The sequence below is a fragment of the Anolis carolinensis genome, chromosome 5 (genome assembly GCF_035594765.1).
Source record: "Anolis carolinensis isolate JA03-04 chromosome 5, rAnoCar3.1.pri, whole genome shotgun sequence".
Taxonomy (NCBI): Eukaryota; Metazoa; Chordata; class Lepidosauria; order Squamata; family Dactyloidae; genus Anolis; species Anolis carolinensis.
The window spans coordinates 170,253,916-170,273,469 of NC_085845.1; the positions used below are offsets into that span (position 1 = coordinate 170,253,916).

A 19,554-nucleotide genomic window follows, 5' to 3' on the forward strand; every position below is an offset into this window, starting at 1 on the left:
CCTACACATACTCCTCAGCAACTGATATGTGAGAGACAATGGAGATGCCTGAATCAATGTCTAAGTAACTCTGATATATGGAGGTACGAAAGATTAGCAGTCATTTGTTCAGAAGGACTAAGTGCAAATATGCAAGAGGCATGAAATTCAATATCACATGTAACAGACCTGGTGCTGGAAACATTTACATTCAAGGTCATTCAAAGTGGCCGATCCAGACATTTCTCTGTTTTGTTGTTTGTGTTTCGTACCAATTACATGACTTCCTTGGTGTGTGTGTGTGTGTGTGTGTATGACAGAGAAGAACACTACTTTAATACTATTTGCCTAAAGAATAACAGATACACAAAGCACATGGTGAGGGTTTAAAGTGCACACTTTTATTTTCTATTACAAAGGCTAAAAGAAGCAAATCTGTCTTGTTAAGAACAGCAAAGTTGTTAGAACATCTATGTTATTATCTTGGTTACTAGACCTTGTGAAAGGCATTATGAATTTCTTTGTAATAGTAAAGCGTGGTATTCTTAAAATATATTAATACAAAGACATTTTGAAGGACTCTTCGACTTATTACAAGTCTAGCTTGAAATGGAGCATCTCCCTTCACTGCCTATACTTCATTACTGTATTTCCTAAGATACCATGGTTGAAGGAACTTAGTTAATGTAGCATTCTATTCAGTCATATTCTTCCCATGACTTTATGGCTATTTGTGAAGTCCCTTTTCCTTTGTTTTCCAAATATCTTCAGTAAAGAAGATAAAGACACTGCTAATATTTTTGAAGCACAGTTTGTATTTATTAACAAATGCAACCAGTGACCTAATTTTACATATCATTTTCAGATGTGCCTGCTTTTTAAAACTCTTCTTTTTGCAAAATGGGTTATTGTAGCCAACCACATGCTGTTTCTAGAGCATTGGGCTTCCTCCTTTATTACTGCAAAACTGTGGGTGCTATGGATACGGCAGAACATTAAATTCCAGGCATTCTTCGCTTCTTGGCAAGGCCTCTTTTCTTAAACAGAAGATTTTCTTTAGCACATCCACTTCCATGGATTGTACCTTAAAGTCTTCACAAAAGGGTGACTTCAGCACTCAAATTTATATATTCCCCAATAAAACATTTTTTAAATCCAAAAGAAATAGCTCTCTCCTAACATCGGCTTTATTCAAACAAGAGATGCTTCATTTCAAAGCAAGTGTCCTTTTCCTTAACCCTCAATAAAAAGATGCCTTCAATACCACATACATATATATAATATTATATAGAGCGATATATTTAATACCTGTGTATATATGTTTTATGAGGGGGTTACATATATACACACTAGAACAAATCTGGTGACAAAATACTGCAACACCACGTATCAGGTTATCATATCAAGGAAGAAACAAAAAAATTGATTTTCACTGCAATATCCAGGAATAAGTGACCCACAACCCCCTGCTCTGCCTCTTTAAGTCACATCCTCTTTTCTCTCTTAACTAAACTAGTACTGACTGGTTCAAAAGAGGCTGCAAAGCAATTTGTTTATTACTGAATTAAAGAGGTAAGGAAAATTTGCCCCACCCAATAATCTAAATAAATCTAAATCATATCTCATAATTATGGCAGAGCAAGCACTTGTAGTTATATTTCTAGATTCAGCAGGTACTGTAACAGATTTAAGTGTCAATTTCTTTGTTTTTCATCTTCTACCTGCTACAATCTGCCATCACTTCAACCACGGAAAGCTGGTCAATCTACTCTGACAAATATTTAGAGAAATAGCACCAGCAGGTTGAGAACATTATTGATCATAACAGTCAAGCAGGCAAAAGCTACAACTCAAAAGGGTCTGTGCATGGGGAAGAAGGGGTCATTCAGCTTATTAAATTGCTTCGCTTAATCCAGTCCCACACAAATTAAGACTATTTAACTGCCAAGACAGGAGACAATATATCTACTCCCTTAAAAAAAAATAATCTAGGTCAATGGAAAGGATATAACATTGGAAAGGTTTCATTTAAAATTCCTTAACAATAAAACAATTGGAGGAATATATAATAATATCTTGCACCAAAATGGGTGTATTCCATTGATGAGCAAGATACATATATGACCACTGTTCACAGGCACCCCGTACATATCTTATTATGCCCTTCCCTCCAAAGATGGCAAAAAGCATCTGCTCTACAGAGAAAAAAATTAGGGCTTTTTTTAAATCATAAAAATAAATCTAAAGTAGTTTCTCCTTACATAATAGATAACAATGCATTAATAGGTACGGCTGTCAGACAGTGAAAGAATATCTGATCATCAGGAAGCAAGGACAGAAAAAGGAACTTCAGAGATCTTTAACCTACTGATATGCTTCTATATAATAACATATTCCTTTATTATCATTACTTATGTTTTTTTAATATATGGAGTTTCATCTTGATTCAAAATTATTTCAGTATAAAATTCAAAGCAACACTTGGCTGGAAAAGATAGGAAAGTGGAGGGTATAATGGAGAGTGCTGATTCTGCAGAGATAGATCTCACCTTCCTATTAAACCTTTGCATTCAGATCACATATTGCCACACTCTGCCTTGGGAAACACAGAACTATTGCAATACTACATATTTATCTGTGCATCTATATAGTCTGAGACCTCAAGGCAAACACCCATTTAGTCAACTATGAATGATGTACATTTTAGTATATAAAAAAATAAGTCCTGCACAATATGGATAACCTTCTCCCATATTAAAGCTTAAGATGTAGCCATTAATCATATCTTCTCAAGTGTCACAGCATGACAGTACTTTCTTCTTCTTCTTAGAATCATTTAATGGGTGGATATTCCCATTTTTTGTTAAGTTTTAAGGGTTTTTTTGTATACTTTACAGCTTGATCCTGAACATGCTTACACAGAAGTCAGTCCAACAGAATTTAACTCCCAGAAAATATGCTCTGGATTATAGCCTCTGAAAGTTCATTTTAGAGATATATTAAATATTACTGATATATAAAATATCTTCTTCCTCTGTTAAGACAGTGAACAGAAAAACAGATGTTCTGCTGAAGACTATTCTTGGACAATAATTTTTTTAAAAAAAAAATTGGAAAACAAGCATTTAGCCGTAAGGAAGGCTCCTTGCCACCTTCTTTGCAACCTTAGTTTAGAGAGACAGGTTTTTAAAACATGTTTTTTCCTGGATAGATTTAATGTTTTTCCCTGCTCGATTGGTGCCAAATCACTACATGGCAAAAGAAGGTCCTAAACCTTAGTAACTGATCTAGTCAGACTTATAATATACTATTTTCTAAAAGGACACTTTCAAACCCAAATTGAGATTAATTTATTTAAATGATTTCTGCCCGTTTTCACACTCATTTTTGGTTCTTAGCCTTTGCTGGTAAACATCTGCATCCAATACAAAGGGCACCAACAAAGATGGTATTGACAAACTTTTGTAATTGAATAGACGTTTTATTCCAATCCCAGATGTTACAAAGAACCTAATGTTAAGAGCTTTTCAGTTTCAAATTGTCTCTATTGAAAAGCAAAATCCAACTGCTGAACTATCAGAGCTATGCTTAGCATGTAGGTATAAAGTCCAATTTAATAGTATGCAACCAATTTGGTTTTGGGACAACCTGTTTTATGAAAAAAAAAATCTCCTGTCCCCCAAAACAACAGACTGATTACTTCCTCCAGCATAAAGCAGATTAGGAATTCACACTGGTCTCCTCACCAGATATGGATTTTTGGATGACCCAAGCAGGAGATAAAGTATCATGTGAATAAGAGGAAATCCTTTATCTCCAGCAGCAGAAACAACTGGAGTTATCTCAGTACTTTAAAACAGGTTGAACTGGGAACATCTTTTCATTTATCTTTTAAATAACTGTTTTGTTATTCTTTGTAGAGATTACCTAGAGACACTGGTAGGGATTTCTGTATGACACCAATACTAAGCAAAGCCTCATAACTTCTTTCTTCTCCACTCTTCTTCTATATTTGCTTCCCATGACCCAGTAATATCCCAACAAAACAAGGCAGCTCAAAGTAAAAATAAAATAAAATTGTAGGGAATAAAAATGCAAGGCTCTTTCTTATGTATCAACTGAAAACTCTACCTTTTTTCAAAGAAAAAAGGTTGGTGGTAAAATGAAAAACAATGGTTTTAGAAAGAGAAAAGAGTTAGAAAACAGAATTCTAGTAACATTATTTTCATTGGCTATGATGATTCAATTCATAATTGCATCCAGCATCAGTAAATCATCTTGATTATCTAACACTCAATGACAGCTTCATGGAACAAATACTGGTCTCTTTGCCACTGCCCAGATTCTTCCCATTCCATTTCCAGTTCTGAAAATTTGCTAGTTTCCAGCCCAAACTCCCTTTGATACTAAATGTTTTCTCGTAATAGGAAGTTGTATTTGCCAAAGTCATCATCTCTGGGGCACAGCAGCATATCCTTGCGGGCCTTGGCCAGTTTGTGCTTCATGACTTCCCTCCGATCCAACCACTCCGTCAATTCATCCTGGCCATGAGCAAAACAACATTTCTCCCCTTCGGGGCAGGATTTTGTCTTCTGGAATCTGCAGAACAACAACACATCGCTCAGGAGACAGAAGCATTTTTAACAAGGTCTAACACACCATCTTTCTATTTCCCTCAATTGTTTCTGAAATCTATCTATAAAGCCAATACAAAGGGGCGCAACAATCTGTACTGAACAATCTGGACAATTGTGGAAATGAACCATACCCTACAAAATGTAGAAACCAGATCTAAATAAGCAGCATAGGAACAATGTTGCTGTTCATTGCCATGAAGGCAACTTTAACCTATGGTGGCAATACATTACAATATATAGTATACCATGTTTCCCCAAAAATAAGACAGTATCTTATATAAATTTTTGCTCCCAGAGATGTGCTAGGTCTTATTTTCAGGGAATGTCTTCTTTTTCCATGAAGAAGAATTCACATTTATTGTAGAACAAGCAAAATGAACATTTATTATACACCTTACTGTAGTAAACTAGCATAACCAGACAAACTGTGAACCCTATCAAGAATTTCTTGTAACTACCATTATTTCCATGTGCAACAATCTATGGTATATACATTTATCGATCCTGCATGCTTTAGTGTTCTGTTTGGCGGGCATGCTTCCAAACAAAAACTTTGCTAGGTCTTCCTTTTGGGGGAGGCCTTATATTTAGCAATTCAGCAAAAACTCTACTAGGTCTTATTTTCAGGTCATGTCTTATTTTTGGGGAAACAGAGTATGTTATATATCTGTGAACATTCCACAGATATATAAACCCCACTTGCCTAGTTTCTAACAGACCACACAACACTTGAGAATGCCTGCCATAGATGTGGGCGAAACATCAGGAGATAATTAAAATTGATAGTCACCATTGGACTGTGGCAATGCCACAGAAAGTGGCATCTATTCCTTACTTCCCAGTGAACTCATGAAGCTAGCGATTTTTAAACAAACACTCAAATAATTTTTAAAAACCCAAATTAATAGGCAGGAAGAGTTTGTAAGAATAAACTATTATGACTAAAAGGCTATTGGTGCTAGTTAGGTACTAATATTAATACTGAACTGACAGTGATTTCTCTTAACTATGACACCATTATTTCATGCCTCCCTGCCCTGAAGCCTCTGTAAAACATACTTAAACTTTTACACATACACTTGCAGGGGCATGTCAGATTGCAAGTGAGGACATCTGAGTTTGAATCCTTCACTCATTGAAGAATACTACCAATAATCATTTTAACTTGTTCAGATCTATATATTTATCACACATGTTCTCTCTTCAAATATGCAATCAGGACATGAAAACAGGGAGGGTGTGATTTTGTGCCCTGTACCTGTCACATAGCCGAAATTCCCCCATTGGGAAACGGTAGTTCCAGCAACTGGAATCATTGTCAGATGTGAAGACTTTTTCTTTATGCTTCTCTGACTGGATGTGCTGCTGCCATTGCTTCTTGCTGTTGCTGTTCTTTCCACAAAGCCAACAGTGATAACCCATCTATTCATCAGAGAAGAGGTAAATACAATGTACCTCAGATGACAGAGCCTATGACAGTGAAGCCTTTATATATATTTTGTCATTCCTCAGAGAAGGGAAAGCTCCCACTGCCATTTCCCTACACAAGCATTCAAAAAGGCCAGAAGTGACACCGTGGCCGAGAGAGCAGACCAGGGTCAGTGCTTCTTTTAGTTTCACCCAGGACAGACCAAGTGCTTGCCTTTCTCCATTCTACTCATCTCAAGCATAACTGAGGCAATACTGGCAATATTGGCAGTGGAATTGAGTGGTGGCCTGGATGTGTGGGACAGGCTGCAAGGTCGGTCTCCAAGGGCTGCTGGCTGCTCACATGTATTTGATTTAGTAGTAGACGTCTTTAGAAATTCCAGAGCGCATTAGGAGCAAAGCCTAGCAAGAGAAAGATGGAAAAAATAGATCTTACCATATCAGCGTAATCGGTAGGCATCTGGATTTGCTTCTCTGCCTCCCGTGACGTTAGAGTTGTCCCCTCACCAGGTTTTCCAGGGTTGTGCTTTTTCAGCCACATGTCATATGTCTGCTGCATGTCCAAAACTGCAAGGAAAGACCACTCTGATTAGCTAAAGCTTCTTCTCTCCTTCCAAATGCAATTGCTCTAAAGAGGAAGCTTTATAGTTTGGTTCTGTTTTTGCTGACTGGCATTTCAGGCAGGGACTTTTCCTAGATTTTATCCAGAATGACCATAGATGGGACCTGGGATTTTATGAAAGAATGAAAGCTCTGCTATCTAATTTTAGGCTATCCCATCTGAAAAAACTGTAAAAGGCACTTATGCTTTAAAGAAGATATTCACAGATCAAAAAGAGTACTAAGCAGATTTTGAGGCCCTTCTCCCTTCCCCCCAAATAATAACTCAGAATCTTTAATGCCAGAAATATACATTTTCATAAAGTACTAAAAAGAGGAAGGATTCAAAGGAGAGGCAAGACTGACATGACACAAGACTGACATGACACACAGATGCCAATCTAACTTCTTTTGATCAAATGAAGAAGCAAAAGGAATTTACTCTCCTTTAAACAGGATTTATCCCACTATCTGTCACACCTAATCCCTTCTGACACAAAATGGCTACCTGAATTAAAACAAATAACAATGTCAAAACTACACAATGGATTAATTATTTAAAACGAGTACACTCCCAAATGTCTTTATTCACATGGCATTATGATAACCTACATCCAAGTGGTCAGCTGTGGGGAGATGAAAATAATAATAATTTCATGTATCCTTGCTAAGTCCGGAAACACATCACCCTTGGATACTGTATTCTTAAAATTGTAGACCCAAAGCTATTATAGCATGGGTTGCGGGAAGGCAACTGAGGTAGCAGGAAAGTGGGCAGTGGAGAAAGAAATGCATTTAACAAGGTTGGCACTCAGTTTCCAAACCATGTCTTGCAGGGAAATGGCATCTCATCGACACTTGGTCATAGTGTATCTATCTTCATTATTTTGGCTTCACTAGAAATGAAGCATGGAGTACGGAGACAGAAATCAGAAGGGGAAGGAGTAGTCATCCCAGCTCCCCCACATATCTTCCACTCACTCTTATTTTCTTTCATGAAAGTCCACATCTCTCTCTCTTCAGGACTATGGGCAAAGGAACAGTTTCCAACATATTGACACTTTCTTCCATTTTGGGCATGAATACATAGCTGCGAGGAGAGAGTGAAACACACATGAGTTTTCTAGAAAGCCTTGTTATGTGAAATAAGGAGTGAGGGGTGGAAACAGTCAACAAAGTTTCAAATCAAACAATTGTATAAGCAAACTTGCCAAATTTAATGCACTGTCTGGAATCACACAGAGTGGAGACTGACTCCAGTACATTGGCCACACACAGTAAAAGGAGAATTTACAAACATAGTAAAGCTATCATCATCAAATTTTACCAATTTTAAGATGACTATGCTAGACCATGGGAAAGAGTCATTCTGTTGCATTGTCTTCTCCACTACAACCAACCCCTGCTACAAAATGTAATTATTTTCTAATTTACTGTCTTTGGAAGCTGCCCTGGACCTCCTTCAGGAGAAAGATGGCACAAAAATTACATAAATAAAAATACAAAGCAGCTGTTTAGTTAGCTTGTCAAAGGTAGTTCAGATGAGGAAGACAGTACATAGGAGTCATACTATATTTTCCATTAAATTTTGTTCTTAGCCCCCAACTGGTGCTGGGAGTGGGGAAGACCAATCAGAACTCAACACACAGGGAAAGAAAGTTTAAACTTCCTTACCCACTGAGATGTTTGAGGAGGGAGTCACTGAGTAAGTGATAGCAGTGAGAAAGTGCATGAGAGAAGGGAGCAAACAGAGTGCCAGTATTAGTCATCCCCACTGTCAGTCAATGTACTGCTTCCTGTGTTTTTTGCCAATTCCAGTATTCCCTTCAGGCTGGCAATTGAGATGGGGCTTCCAAATGAAGGATGTTTTGACTATAAGCTGTGACAAATTAGTGTATCTGTGAGCCACACATATGTCTTCTTACACTGATCACTGCTCCCTGGACTCCTTCCTGCCAGTCTTCCCCTTATCAACAACATCAACATGTTTGCCCCTCAAGTAATTCAATAGATTTGATTTTCTTTGCATGTTGCTACAAGTAAAGTCATGTGCTCCACAAGGCTGTCTTCCTCCATCTAGTCTCCAGAATTTGCTTCTCCTTCTTCTCCAGTTGTGTACCCTTATGGTTTGGCGCAGTATGATTCTTCTGATTTGTCTCAGAAGATTCCTATAGGATCAAACAATGTATATTTCTTCTCCCCTGATTGCATTTTCCTCACTGCTTCTTCTTACAGCACCAAACCAGTCTCATAGCTAAGTATTATCTTCTTTTCCCGATCTCATCTCATCCTGGTCCACAGATATTTGTTGTTCAATTCCCTGGGGGGTATTTTTTTTTTTTGATCTCAGGGTCCTCATGGAACTCCAAAGAAAGACTCAAGCGAGGATGAATGCCCATGAACTGAAAGCGCATTCCAGCATCCACAGCTACATTGAGATATACTCTTAAAATAAGGGCAGTCCCCGTAAACTGAGAGACAAATACTCAACATCAGTATGTTATTGTTACGAATTAAAGTAAAAGAAGAGGGAACTACCAGTCATGACAAAGCTCAGAGACCAAATCTGGAAACCAATCTGCCGATTGGGAAATGAAGTCAAAACCAGGTCCAGTTCCGTCATTTCATAAGCAGCTTAGGCTGCAGCAAAGCCAGCTTTAACTAAGCCAATGGCTTGAATCCAGTGCACTAGTGACCTTCAGTTTTACCACATAAAAGCTGCTTGGTAAAGCTGCCATTTCAAGACAATCATCAATTGATCTATAGTGGATTGATTAGTACACACCTGGAATACACCAACACAGCTTGTTCCTCATTTGTAGAAGCATGCATACAAATCATTTATAATTTTGGAGGAGGAAAAGGAATAAATACATTATTCTTACTGGGGCATCAAATTTGGGCAGTCTTTAAAATAGCCTTAGGAATCTTGCATAATTGTTTTAGAACCTTTGGATGTGGCTATTTGGTATATTTAACAATCACTTAGTTGTACTGATATGGCTAAATATCTCATTAGCGCAGCAGGTCTATGTTTCAAGCCCATCCATCATATAGACAGCAGAAGATAATTAACTCCATTACTTGTTTTCATTACGTTCAGATGCTGGTGCAAAAATGCTGAATCACTTCCTACAATCAACAATGGACTCAATGAAAGTCTGAAACTCAATTCAGATAAGCCTGAGAATTTGTTAGTGTGTGCTTTATCTGATCTGGGAAATGTTGTTCAGCTTGATTTAGACTGGATTAGACTTGAAATTTCCAAAGACCCAGACATGGCTTTGGAAGCTAGAGTGGTATATGTGGAATACCCAGCTTTTACTAGCTGTAGTTGGTTGGCTAGTTACAACCCCTCATCAGAATCTGACTATTATTCTCAATGGCAACTCTCATGATTGGGGGTGTCTGAAAATTGCAGTAGAAATATAACAATTCCAAAATCTGGATCCTTCTGATTTTAGTACAATTAGGCAGCCAGGCTCCTAACTGGAGCGAATTACAGGGCGCGTTCAACGCTTCTGTTTAAGGAGCTCCACTGGCTGCCATTTATTTTCCGGGCCCAATTCAAGGTGCAGGTTATCACCTACAAAGCCCTAAACGGTTTGGGACCCACCTACCTTAGAGACCACATCTCCCCCTATGAACCCGCACGTTCTCTTCGCTCGTCGGGGGAGGCCCTTCTCTCGCTCCCACCACCCTCGCAGTCGCGGTTGGTGGGGACGAGAGAGAGGGCCTTCTCCGTCGTGGCCCCCCGGCTTTGGAACTCGCTCCCCAGGGAGATCAGGCAGGCCCCTACCCTCCTCTCCTTCTGGAAGAGCTTAAAAACCTGGCTCTTCCAAAAGGCCTTCAATGATTAATCGTTATAGGTTCGATTTATTTGCCCATTCAACAATAGCTCCATTGATGATGCTTTGCTAGTATTATAATGCACTTTATTGACTATTTTAGCTGTGGATCTACCTCTCCCCATTTTGAAATTTTTTGCACTTTGGCCCAGATCCGTGTATTAGTCTCCTGTTTTTAACATTTTATTCTGTATGTTGATTTTTATGACTGTTTTATTGATGCTGATGTTTTATTGTTGGGATATTTGTTTTATTGTCTTGTTGTTGTTACATTGTTGTGCTGGGAAAGGCCCCATGTAAGCTGCCCCGAGTCCCTCTGGGGAGATGGGGCGGGGTATAAGAATAAAGTTGTTGTTGTTGTTGTTGTTGTTGTTATTATTATTATTATTATTATTATTATTATTATTATTATTATTGTGTCAGGAGCGACTTGAGAAATTGCAAGTTGCTTCTGGTGTGAGAGAATTGGCCATCGGCAAGGATGCTTAAGGGACGCCCAGTTGTTTTGATGTTTTATCATCCCTGTGGGAAGCGTCTCTCATGTCTCCGCAGGGGGAGCTGGAGCTGACAGAGGGAGTTCACCCGCTCTTTCCAGTTTCGAACAGCCAACCTGTCGGTCAGCAGTCCTGAAATTACAACAGTAGAAATTACAACAAGAGACTGTATGTGGGACTACCTTTGATGACTGTTCAGACACTGCAGGTTGTCTGTCACTGGACAAATAGAACAAATTTCATCAAATTTAAAACAGCAGAAAAAACTTTGGCCCATTTCCAAGTACAATTCAACTGTGAGGTCCTAAATAGTTTTGAAATTGCAACCTTACGAATTATTCCAACCCAGATCCTCTCTTCCATTCAAGAGCAAGGTTTGATTTCGCTATATGTGGTAGTCTATGAATTATAATCCAGGTGGCCTATTTAAGGTCCCACTGCCATTTAAAATGAGATGAACAAAGAATGGAAACCGGGCCTTTTCAATGGCAGCATTGTGGCTTTGAGACTCTCTCCAAGGAGGTAAGTCAGAGATTAAGTTGGGACATCTTTTTGGCTTCCAGTGAAATCATTCTGATTTTTTTAGGTCTTCCAGGTTTATAGTTTTAGCTCTTTTATTTGCCAGTTATGCTGTTTGCTGTTTTATGCATGTCATTCTGTTTCAATATTTTTGGTTTTATCATCAAGGACTTAAGCTATTTTGAGAAACTTCTAGACTTTAACCTGATCACAAATACTGAAAGGGAGGAGAAGAATTGAAGAGGATGTACTTTCCCCAAGATTTAGTGTTGCCACGTTTAATTTCCTTCCTCTCTGCTTACATTCTGACATTTGGGGATTAAAAAAATTATTCATTTTCTTCAGTTCTGAAAAGACATCTTAGGACTAGAACAGTGGTTCCCAACCTTTGGGCCTCCAGGTGTTTTGGACTTCAGCTCCCACAGTCCTAACAGCTGGTAAGCTGGCTGGGATTTCTGGGAGTTGAAGTCCAAAATACCTGGAGGCCCAATGGTTGGGAACCACTGGAATATAGGATGACCATCCATTCCCCATCCACATCATGTGCAACTGTAAAATACCATTCAAAGCAACCATTCATAATTTCTCTTTCCTTATAATTACACTATGTAGCACGATTTTTGTTTTGGGGTTATGTCATTTCCTAATTGGTTCTATCACAAAAATATGGAAAATGTTTATTAAAACTGCAAAACTTTGTTTTTGCAGGACATCTTGCAACACATTTTTCTACAGTTTTTCAATTAATATCTTACAGAGTTTAAACCAATTCAACATAGTTTGTGACAGCCACAAAAATGAAGTTTCTAGAGTATAACAACTACTTTCAAAGTAAGTACCGCACAATTTAACAAGAAATAACACTTTCAAACCAGGAACAGATTTCCCCCCAATTTTGTTACATAGTGTTAGTCATAGCTCTCATATGCAAACCAAAAGAAGTTGGCCTTCAAGAAGGCAACAGTCAGACATTCAGATTAGAAACAGATTTAATTTTTGCTTTTTTTTCAAAAAAGAGAACAAGAACTACCTTGTTAGCAATAAACAGAAATGCTAGTAAAGTCCTCACATCACTGCTTTCACTGCTGAAATCAAGTGCTGACCAATGGATAATATTTCTTTTTGTAACAGAATGAAATCGTGTCTTTTAACAGATGTTGAAAAATTGTGTTTCTTATACGGAGTAAACTGACTTCCCTTAAAAGGAAGAAGTCTAGAGGGCATATAAACACATGCTCTTCTAAAACATGTGTTTAAAATATACACTTGAAGCCAAACTTTCATGCTCTAAAAACTGGCAATGCATTTTTTCTGGTAGTAAACAAATCCTGTTTTTACAAGCTGTTTTTACACAAATTGCAGTACCTTTTGTGTATGTGTAAAACAAGTAATTCAAGGTAAAATGCTACATCTGATTCTCAATTCTAGACCCAACCAATCTTTCATGAGAAAAGGATATAAATCAAAGACTACATCAGCATGAGTGATTTCAATCTTATTTCATTCAGGACTGTACAACTAACTAGTTTTGGCCTTCAACCAGACCTTGTTTGCTATTATCTATTGGAAATGATAATATCCTTCAACTCTTCTCTAGTAATGTTTATCTATGATCCTGCTGCTTACTGTTTCCTATATGTATGTTCTGGTATGCAGTTTTCTTTACTCTATGGTTCCTGAGAAGTTGTAGGAGGGGCTGCAGACCACATGATCAGATGACAGACAGACAGACTGCAGACTACTTCAGACCTCAGATCACACACTTGTTTGCTATTTCGCTGTAAGAGATATTCTGGTCGGATGGCACAGAGAATTAACTCAAACATATCTGAAACTGGACTGATAAGTTTGGTACCTGTGTATGTATATATATGTTTTTATTGATGCGACATTGTTTTATTGCTGATCTTGTTTTATTGTTTTATTGCTGTTATTGTATTGTTGTCAGGCATGGCCCCATGTAAGCCACTCCGAGTCCCTCCGGGGAGATGGGGCGGGATATAAAAATAAAGTTGTTGTTGTTGTTGTTGTTGTTGTTATTGTTGTTGTTGTTATTATTATTATTATTATTATTATTATTATTATTATTATTATTATTATTATGCTGAACGCATGAAGGTGGTGAGTAAACCAAATATGTTATTTTTATCAGTCTATTTTTGTCTCTTGAGTGCATGATATAAAACAAGTTGTTTTATGGGAAAGTATATATATATACATATTAGGCACTGAAAAACACTTCTGAAGCATTGTTTTTTAATGCTCTGGCAAAATCTGTTTTCCTAACAGATCAGAGATAACGGATTATTCAATCTAACAACTGAAACCACTGCCTAGTATAATTATATCTGATTGTATACCATAAGAGAACATTCTACTCTAATGAGTTTTTGGTTCTTCTCTAAAAGGTCATGCTTTTTAAAAAAGTTACGATCTCTTCAAAAGGTGTTTTACAAAATGTTATAAATGACATTTTCCAAAATTATCCTCCTCTGCAGAGAGCCTCCTTATGCCCTAGTTGTCCAGAGCTTGACCATGAAAGGAAACATGGAAAGCTTCTGAGAAAGCAGCAGACTACTCACATCGTATTGCTGAGGGAAATTGCGAATGGAAGGCAGTGGCCGGACAGACACCCACTTTCTCTTTGCCTTGGACATTACTAGCAAGACACGACGTTCCTTGGTCCAACTGTGTTACAAGATGGAAAAACTCAGTTTAAAACCCAGAGATAGTTCTACAGTGTACCATAAACAGATTTTTAGCGGTTCAGTACAAAGATATGGTTGGAAAAAATTCAACGTTGTGTTAAGGGAGAATATGTAAGGGCACTTACCAGTGACGTGCTTTGGCACTACAGTATTTGAGGTCTTTATCTGGTTCTACTACCTGCCCATTTCTCCAACACTGGCCACAAACAAACTTCATTTGGAGGTCAAAAGTGTTTGAGGTGGAACCTCTAGCAGAAGCCTGAAATTATGAAAGACAGAGGACCAAAATTGACCCAGAAGACTGCATTCTAATAATGAAAAAATATGGAAGGTCAGATAACCAAGACAGGATGATAGAATAGATAGTTCAACATAAACATACAATAGTTGCTGTAATTTTTAATGTACAGTATTTTTCCTCCTTGCAGCTGTCACCTCCATGTTGAAAAGCTGAAATAGGTCATACATAAAGGACTGAAATCAGTGCACACCTACATGTATGCAACCATTGCTAAACACTCCCTAAGAGCTAATAAAGTACCTACTATTTTCCACTAATGTGGGATGTGAAGGAAAAATGGTTGAAATGCCATTGCACAGAACTCACAACAAAAGCAATTATAATTCTGTGTCCGAATTTATAGTTGTATCACTACAGGTTTTCCAGCATTTGCTGCTGCTCTAGTTAGAAGTATCCTAACTTGAAGCCAAGACATTTGAAAGACTGCCTTCTCCCATATGAGCCACCCTGAAATCTAAGATCATCAGCAGAGGCCCTATTAGGTGTCCCACTGACGGTACATGTGATAGGGCTGCAACTATACTACAGCAAGTTAAACCTCCAGCTACAAAGATCTTGCCAACTTAAAGATTTAAAGTTCAAGCCGTGGGCAGGACGAGCTCCTGATATCAGCCTAGCTTCTGCCTACCTAGCAGTTTGAAAAGAGCTGTGAATAGATAAATAGGTACCACTTTAGCAAGGAGGTAAAAGGAGTCCTTGAAAAGGCAATTTGATCAACAGGCTCCTCAGTGTGGAACAACAGCACCTCCCCATAACCAAGTCAAGCACAGCCTCCACATGCCGGAAATGAAAGAGGGAAGCCTGCCTCTGTTTATGTATTGTCTGTCTCTATTAATTGTATAATGGCATTGAATGTTTGCCCCATATATGTACCTATAATTTGTTCTGAGTCTCCTTGGAGAGATAGAAAGGAATATAAATAAGGTATATTATTATTATTACCTAGCAAAGAAGGTCAAGATGGCTCCATCCCTTTGACTTTCTGGCAGCAAGTAAAGACTGTGTTATTTTGTTTAACATTTGTATCATAAAGTCAGGGCATTTTTAAATCATTTAAAAAGAGAAACCTTGAATGCTTTATTTGGTCTTTGGTCAATAACATTCTAGAGTCTTTTTACCTACTGTGCACTGGTGATTTGAGAAGCAATAAGCAAATACATTAAATAAAGTGAAATAAATGTATGTATAAATTATCAGAGAGTCAGCACGGTGAAGATATGATTAGATATCTGATATGGGGAAGTAGTTACCCCCCCCACCCCCACCCCCCACCCACCCACCCACACAAACAATAGACACTGTATTTGTGTCAACTGGATATAATATATTTTTCTTGCCTTGAAACTTGTCAGGGACTATCACTTTGAGTAGCACTTGTCTAATACACTCAGGTGTACTAATATTGACAAAACAGGTGATGAAAGGAAGGGGAAATGTAGAAGGAAGGCTCCATTTGCAACAGCATATCTTTGATACTTTTATAGGAAGAATGGTGATTGAAGTAATGAATTTCAGTCCTCAGTACTTTGAGAGCAATATTTAAAAGAGCTCACCATTCTTTATAACAAAATTAAAAATAAAATACACAAGTATCAGGCATTTGGGACAGGCTGAATAACCCTGGCCATTCCTGCTTCTGGCCTGCAACCCTTACAGAATGCTGCTCTTTAGTGATCTATTGGAGCCCCCAGATGGCGTAGTGCACTAAGTGACTTGAAGGTTGGGTTGCTGACCTGAAAGCTGCCAGGTTCGAATCCCACCTGGGGAGAGTGTGGATGAGCTCCCTCTATCAGCTCCAGCTCCATGCGGGGACATGAGAGAAGCCTCCCACAAGGATGGTAAAAACATCAAAACATCCGGGCGTCCCCTGGGCAACGTCCTTGCAGACGGCCAATTCTCTCACTCTAGAAGCAACCCCGGTTGCTCCTGACACACACACAAAAAAGTGATCTATTCTTCTACACTATCTTGTGTACCTTCAAAGTCAACTGCAACCTTGTATTTGCGCAGAATCTCTAATGAGATTAATGAGAACGTAAAGCCCTAATCAGAAAAAAAGCGAACAAGTTATTTCGTAATGGCTTATCACCTTCTTAGCTACTGCCATTTCATAAGCATAATTTTGTGTTGTAGAATGCAATTCCATATAATTTCTTGGTTAGCATATAGAAATGGGAGAGGAAGAAGGTGTGATCATCTTAGGAAGCCTAGATGGACAGACTGGGACCACAAGGGAGTTAGAGTCAGCTTTAGGGCCTGTGGTTTTCCTCTTAATTTAAGGCCTAAAGACAGGTGTTAAAAAGATCCCACCAGGTAAGGCCTGGAAAAACTTGTTAAAGCTAACACTGGCACCCACAAGTACCTCTTTCAAGAGGATGAAGGAAACATACACCGAACACGTTTTCTAAATTCAGCAATTCAAAGGCCTTGCATATACATGCTTGCCAGATAAATTCAAACTGCCAGAGTGGGAAGGAATTAAGTCTATACATGTCGTGACTGTATTTGTAAAGACAAAATAAATACCTAACTAGATAGATCAGAAATCAGCCAATGATACACCTATATTAGAGGTCCTTGAGCAATCAGTTGCCCAATTAAGGTCAACAAGCTCCAGGTAACAGCGACAACCATTGTCAGAAGGCCAACATCACATAAAACTGGGAACTAAATCACAGCAACCACATGTTTGAATGGTTTGGCAAAACAATGCCTGCCTTTATGGTTTGTAATGCTTGAATTTATCACACAAACAGGCACACTTCAAGCAGAAGGGGGAGGGCTGTAGGCTCAGTGACCCAGTGCACAAATATGACCTATAATGAAAAGCTACTGCTACTGGCATCACTGAGCTAGATAAACCATTGGTATGACTTTGAATAAGTAGCTACAAATGAAGTAAGTTGTTTCTGGGGAACTAGATCTCCTAGCACCCTCCAAATAGCACAGCAATGTTGACTAAAGAAGTTTCAGGATCTCTGAAGCTCTGTTAAGTAGCTTTCAAAAGGGGGGGGAATGGATCAAGTGTAGTAGTTATGTATAAAGTGTTTTTCTGTTTCTGCTCTAGTAAACAGCAGACTTGGCCAGTCCTCCTCCAGCTGCTCACAATTATTTACACATATCTGAAAAAAAAGGCAGCTCAGCCCCATGATATGCAAGTTGGCCCTTAGAGGAAATTTGGCTAATGCTTCAGGAAGATCTGAAAAAAAAATGCATTTGGGCATTATGAAATTAGTATAAGGCAGTTCTGGCGATAACAAATGAATGATGGTTTTGCAATCTGTGAAAGAAATAAGGGGGCTGTACAGTTGTGTTCTATTGTTTTCACAGAACCTAAGCACCTGAGTAGAAATTTAAAGAGGGACCAGAGTCCAGGAATACTGAAGACAGAACCTGTTCCCTTGATATGAAGCCACACAGCAATCTCTCCCCCCCCCCCCCCACCTCCACATTTGATCTAAGTTCCTTTACCCTTCTCCACAACAACTTACTTAAGATTAAAGCAACCCATTATGCCAGGTTAACCTGCTTAGATTGTACAAAACAGAGGGCAAAAAGAAACTGTCTGCTGTTGTTTTCAACAGGACAGTCCTCCCTAATCTTGCGAGGGAGAGTGGCTAGCTCTTTGAGAATGAGCTAAAAGCTAGTAGGATTGATGTTGAGCACTCAAGCCCCCGCACTCACATTGCTTTGACATGCAGCTGATCACTGTCAGGAGTTCCACAGGCTCATAGGAACCTTGAATTTCCACTCAATAGGCTTCGGTCACACAGAAACATTGAATCCACTCTTAAAAGCAGCTACAGTAGCTGAAACCTGCAGGCAGCCGCTCTCAATTAAGGCTCCATTGTCCTTTGCTACAGATTAACTAAGAGTAATAAATTGTATCCGTTTCTGCTTTCCCTTCCAAGTCTGCAAAAGAGCTCCTTTTGCATACTCCTCTCACAACCCAAAAAAACCCGGCTCAGGTCCTATTTGTCAAACCACATCTCCCTGTATAGACCATCTCGAGCACTTTGGTCAGCAGAGGAGGCCCTGCTCTCGGTCCCATTCCCGTCACAAGCGCGGTTGGTGGGAACGAGAGGGGGCCCTCTTCGTGCTTGCCCCCGCCTCTGGAACTCCCTCCCTAAAGAAATTATAATGCCCCCCACCTTCCTCTCCTTTAAGAAACAGTTAAAAACACATCTATGCACCTTAGCATACGGAGAGCAGGACTAACATAACTGCCACCCCACAGCAGCTATGGTCTAAGTGAAACTGAACATTTTCAGCAACTTGGTCACTTTAACTGGTCCAGGTATACGCTTGCTCTGTGCAATAATGTTTTTATTGATTTTCATGTTTAAATTCATTGTTTTTAATGTGGATTTTTTTATTATAATGTGTATGTTATTGTCATTTTATACTTTTGATATTATGAAGAAATTGTGGCATTGAATGTTTGCCATTTATATGTATGTTAACTGCCCTGAGTCCCTTTGGGGAGAGAGGGCGGTCTAGAAATAAAGTTTTAGTTATTATTATTATTATTATTATTATTACTATTACTACTATTAAAAATTGGCAATAAACCCCTTCCTGAGCTGCGGATCTCTGCCGGCTTGGCCGAGGCAGTCCAGAACTAGCATGCCTCAGGCCATATCCTGCTTCAATGGATTATCATGATCATCATCTGGAAATAACACAATGGACTCCTTCTCAAGCTTCGGAGGACTAAGCCAGACTACTTAAGAATGGAGCAACCTTTGGACATTTCAATCATTCCACATAAATGGCTTATCTGCTCTGCGAGGAGGCAAGGATACATCGCCGTTGTCAAGACAAAGCCATTTACAGTAGAGTCTCACTTATCCCACACTCATTTATCCAACGTTCTGGATTATCCAACGCATCTAGGTGTTAGACCCTATTCAAGGGACTTGTTATTTCAATCAGTGTATCAATAGACAGGTCTGGCTAGCAGGGCCCTGGGGCTCTCGCTGGACCGCTTGACAATGGATCCAACAGAGGGTCACTCATTAATCCTTTCATTACATATGA

General features: G+C 38.8%; 1 protein-coding gene across 3 annotated transcripts in view; it reads right to left on the reverse strand.

Annotated features, from left to right (window-relative positions):
• Positions 1–358: 358 nt before the first annotated feature.
• The window catches only part of zc3h7b (zinc finger CCCH-type containing 7B), a 62,028-nt gene continuing 42,832 nt past the window's right edge, over positions 359–19,554 (reverse strand). For 2 of the 3 annotated variants that reach the window (XM_062982893.1, XM_062982892.1), the window contains exons 18-23: positions 14,339–14,472; positions 14,088–14,193; positions 7,626–7,734; positions 6,481–6,611; positions 5,875–6,038; positions 359–4,578 (exon numbers count right to left, since the gene is read on the reverse strand). In XM_062982893.1, coding sequence (XP_062838963.1) covers positions 4,386–4,578; positions 5,875–6,038; positions 6,481–6,611; positions 7,626–7,734; positions 14,088–14,193; positions 14,339–14,472 — 837 coding nt within the window. In that variant the 3' untranslated portion in view covers positions 359–4,385. The remainder of the gene's footprint in view (positions 4,579–5,874; positions 6,039–6,480; positions 6,612–7,625; positions 7,735–14,087; positions 14,194–14,338; positions 14,473–19,554) is intronic. The other variant, XM_062982894.1, reaches the window with a different exon arrangement.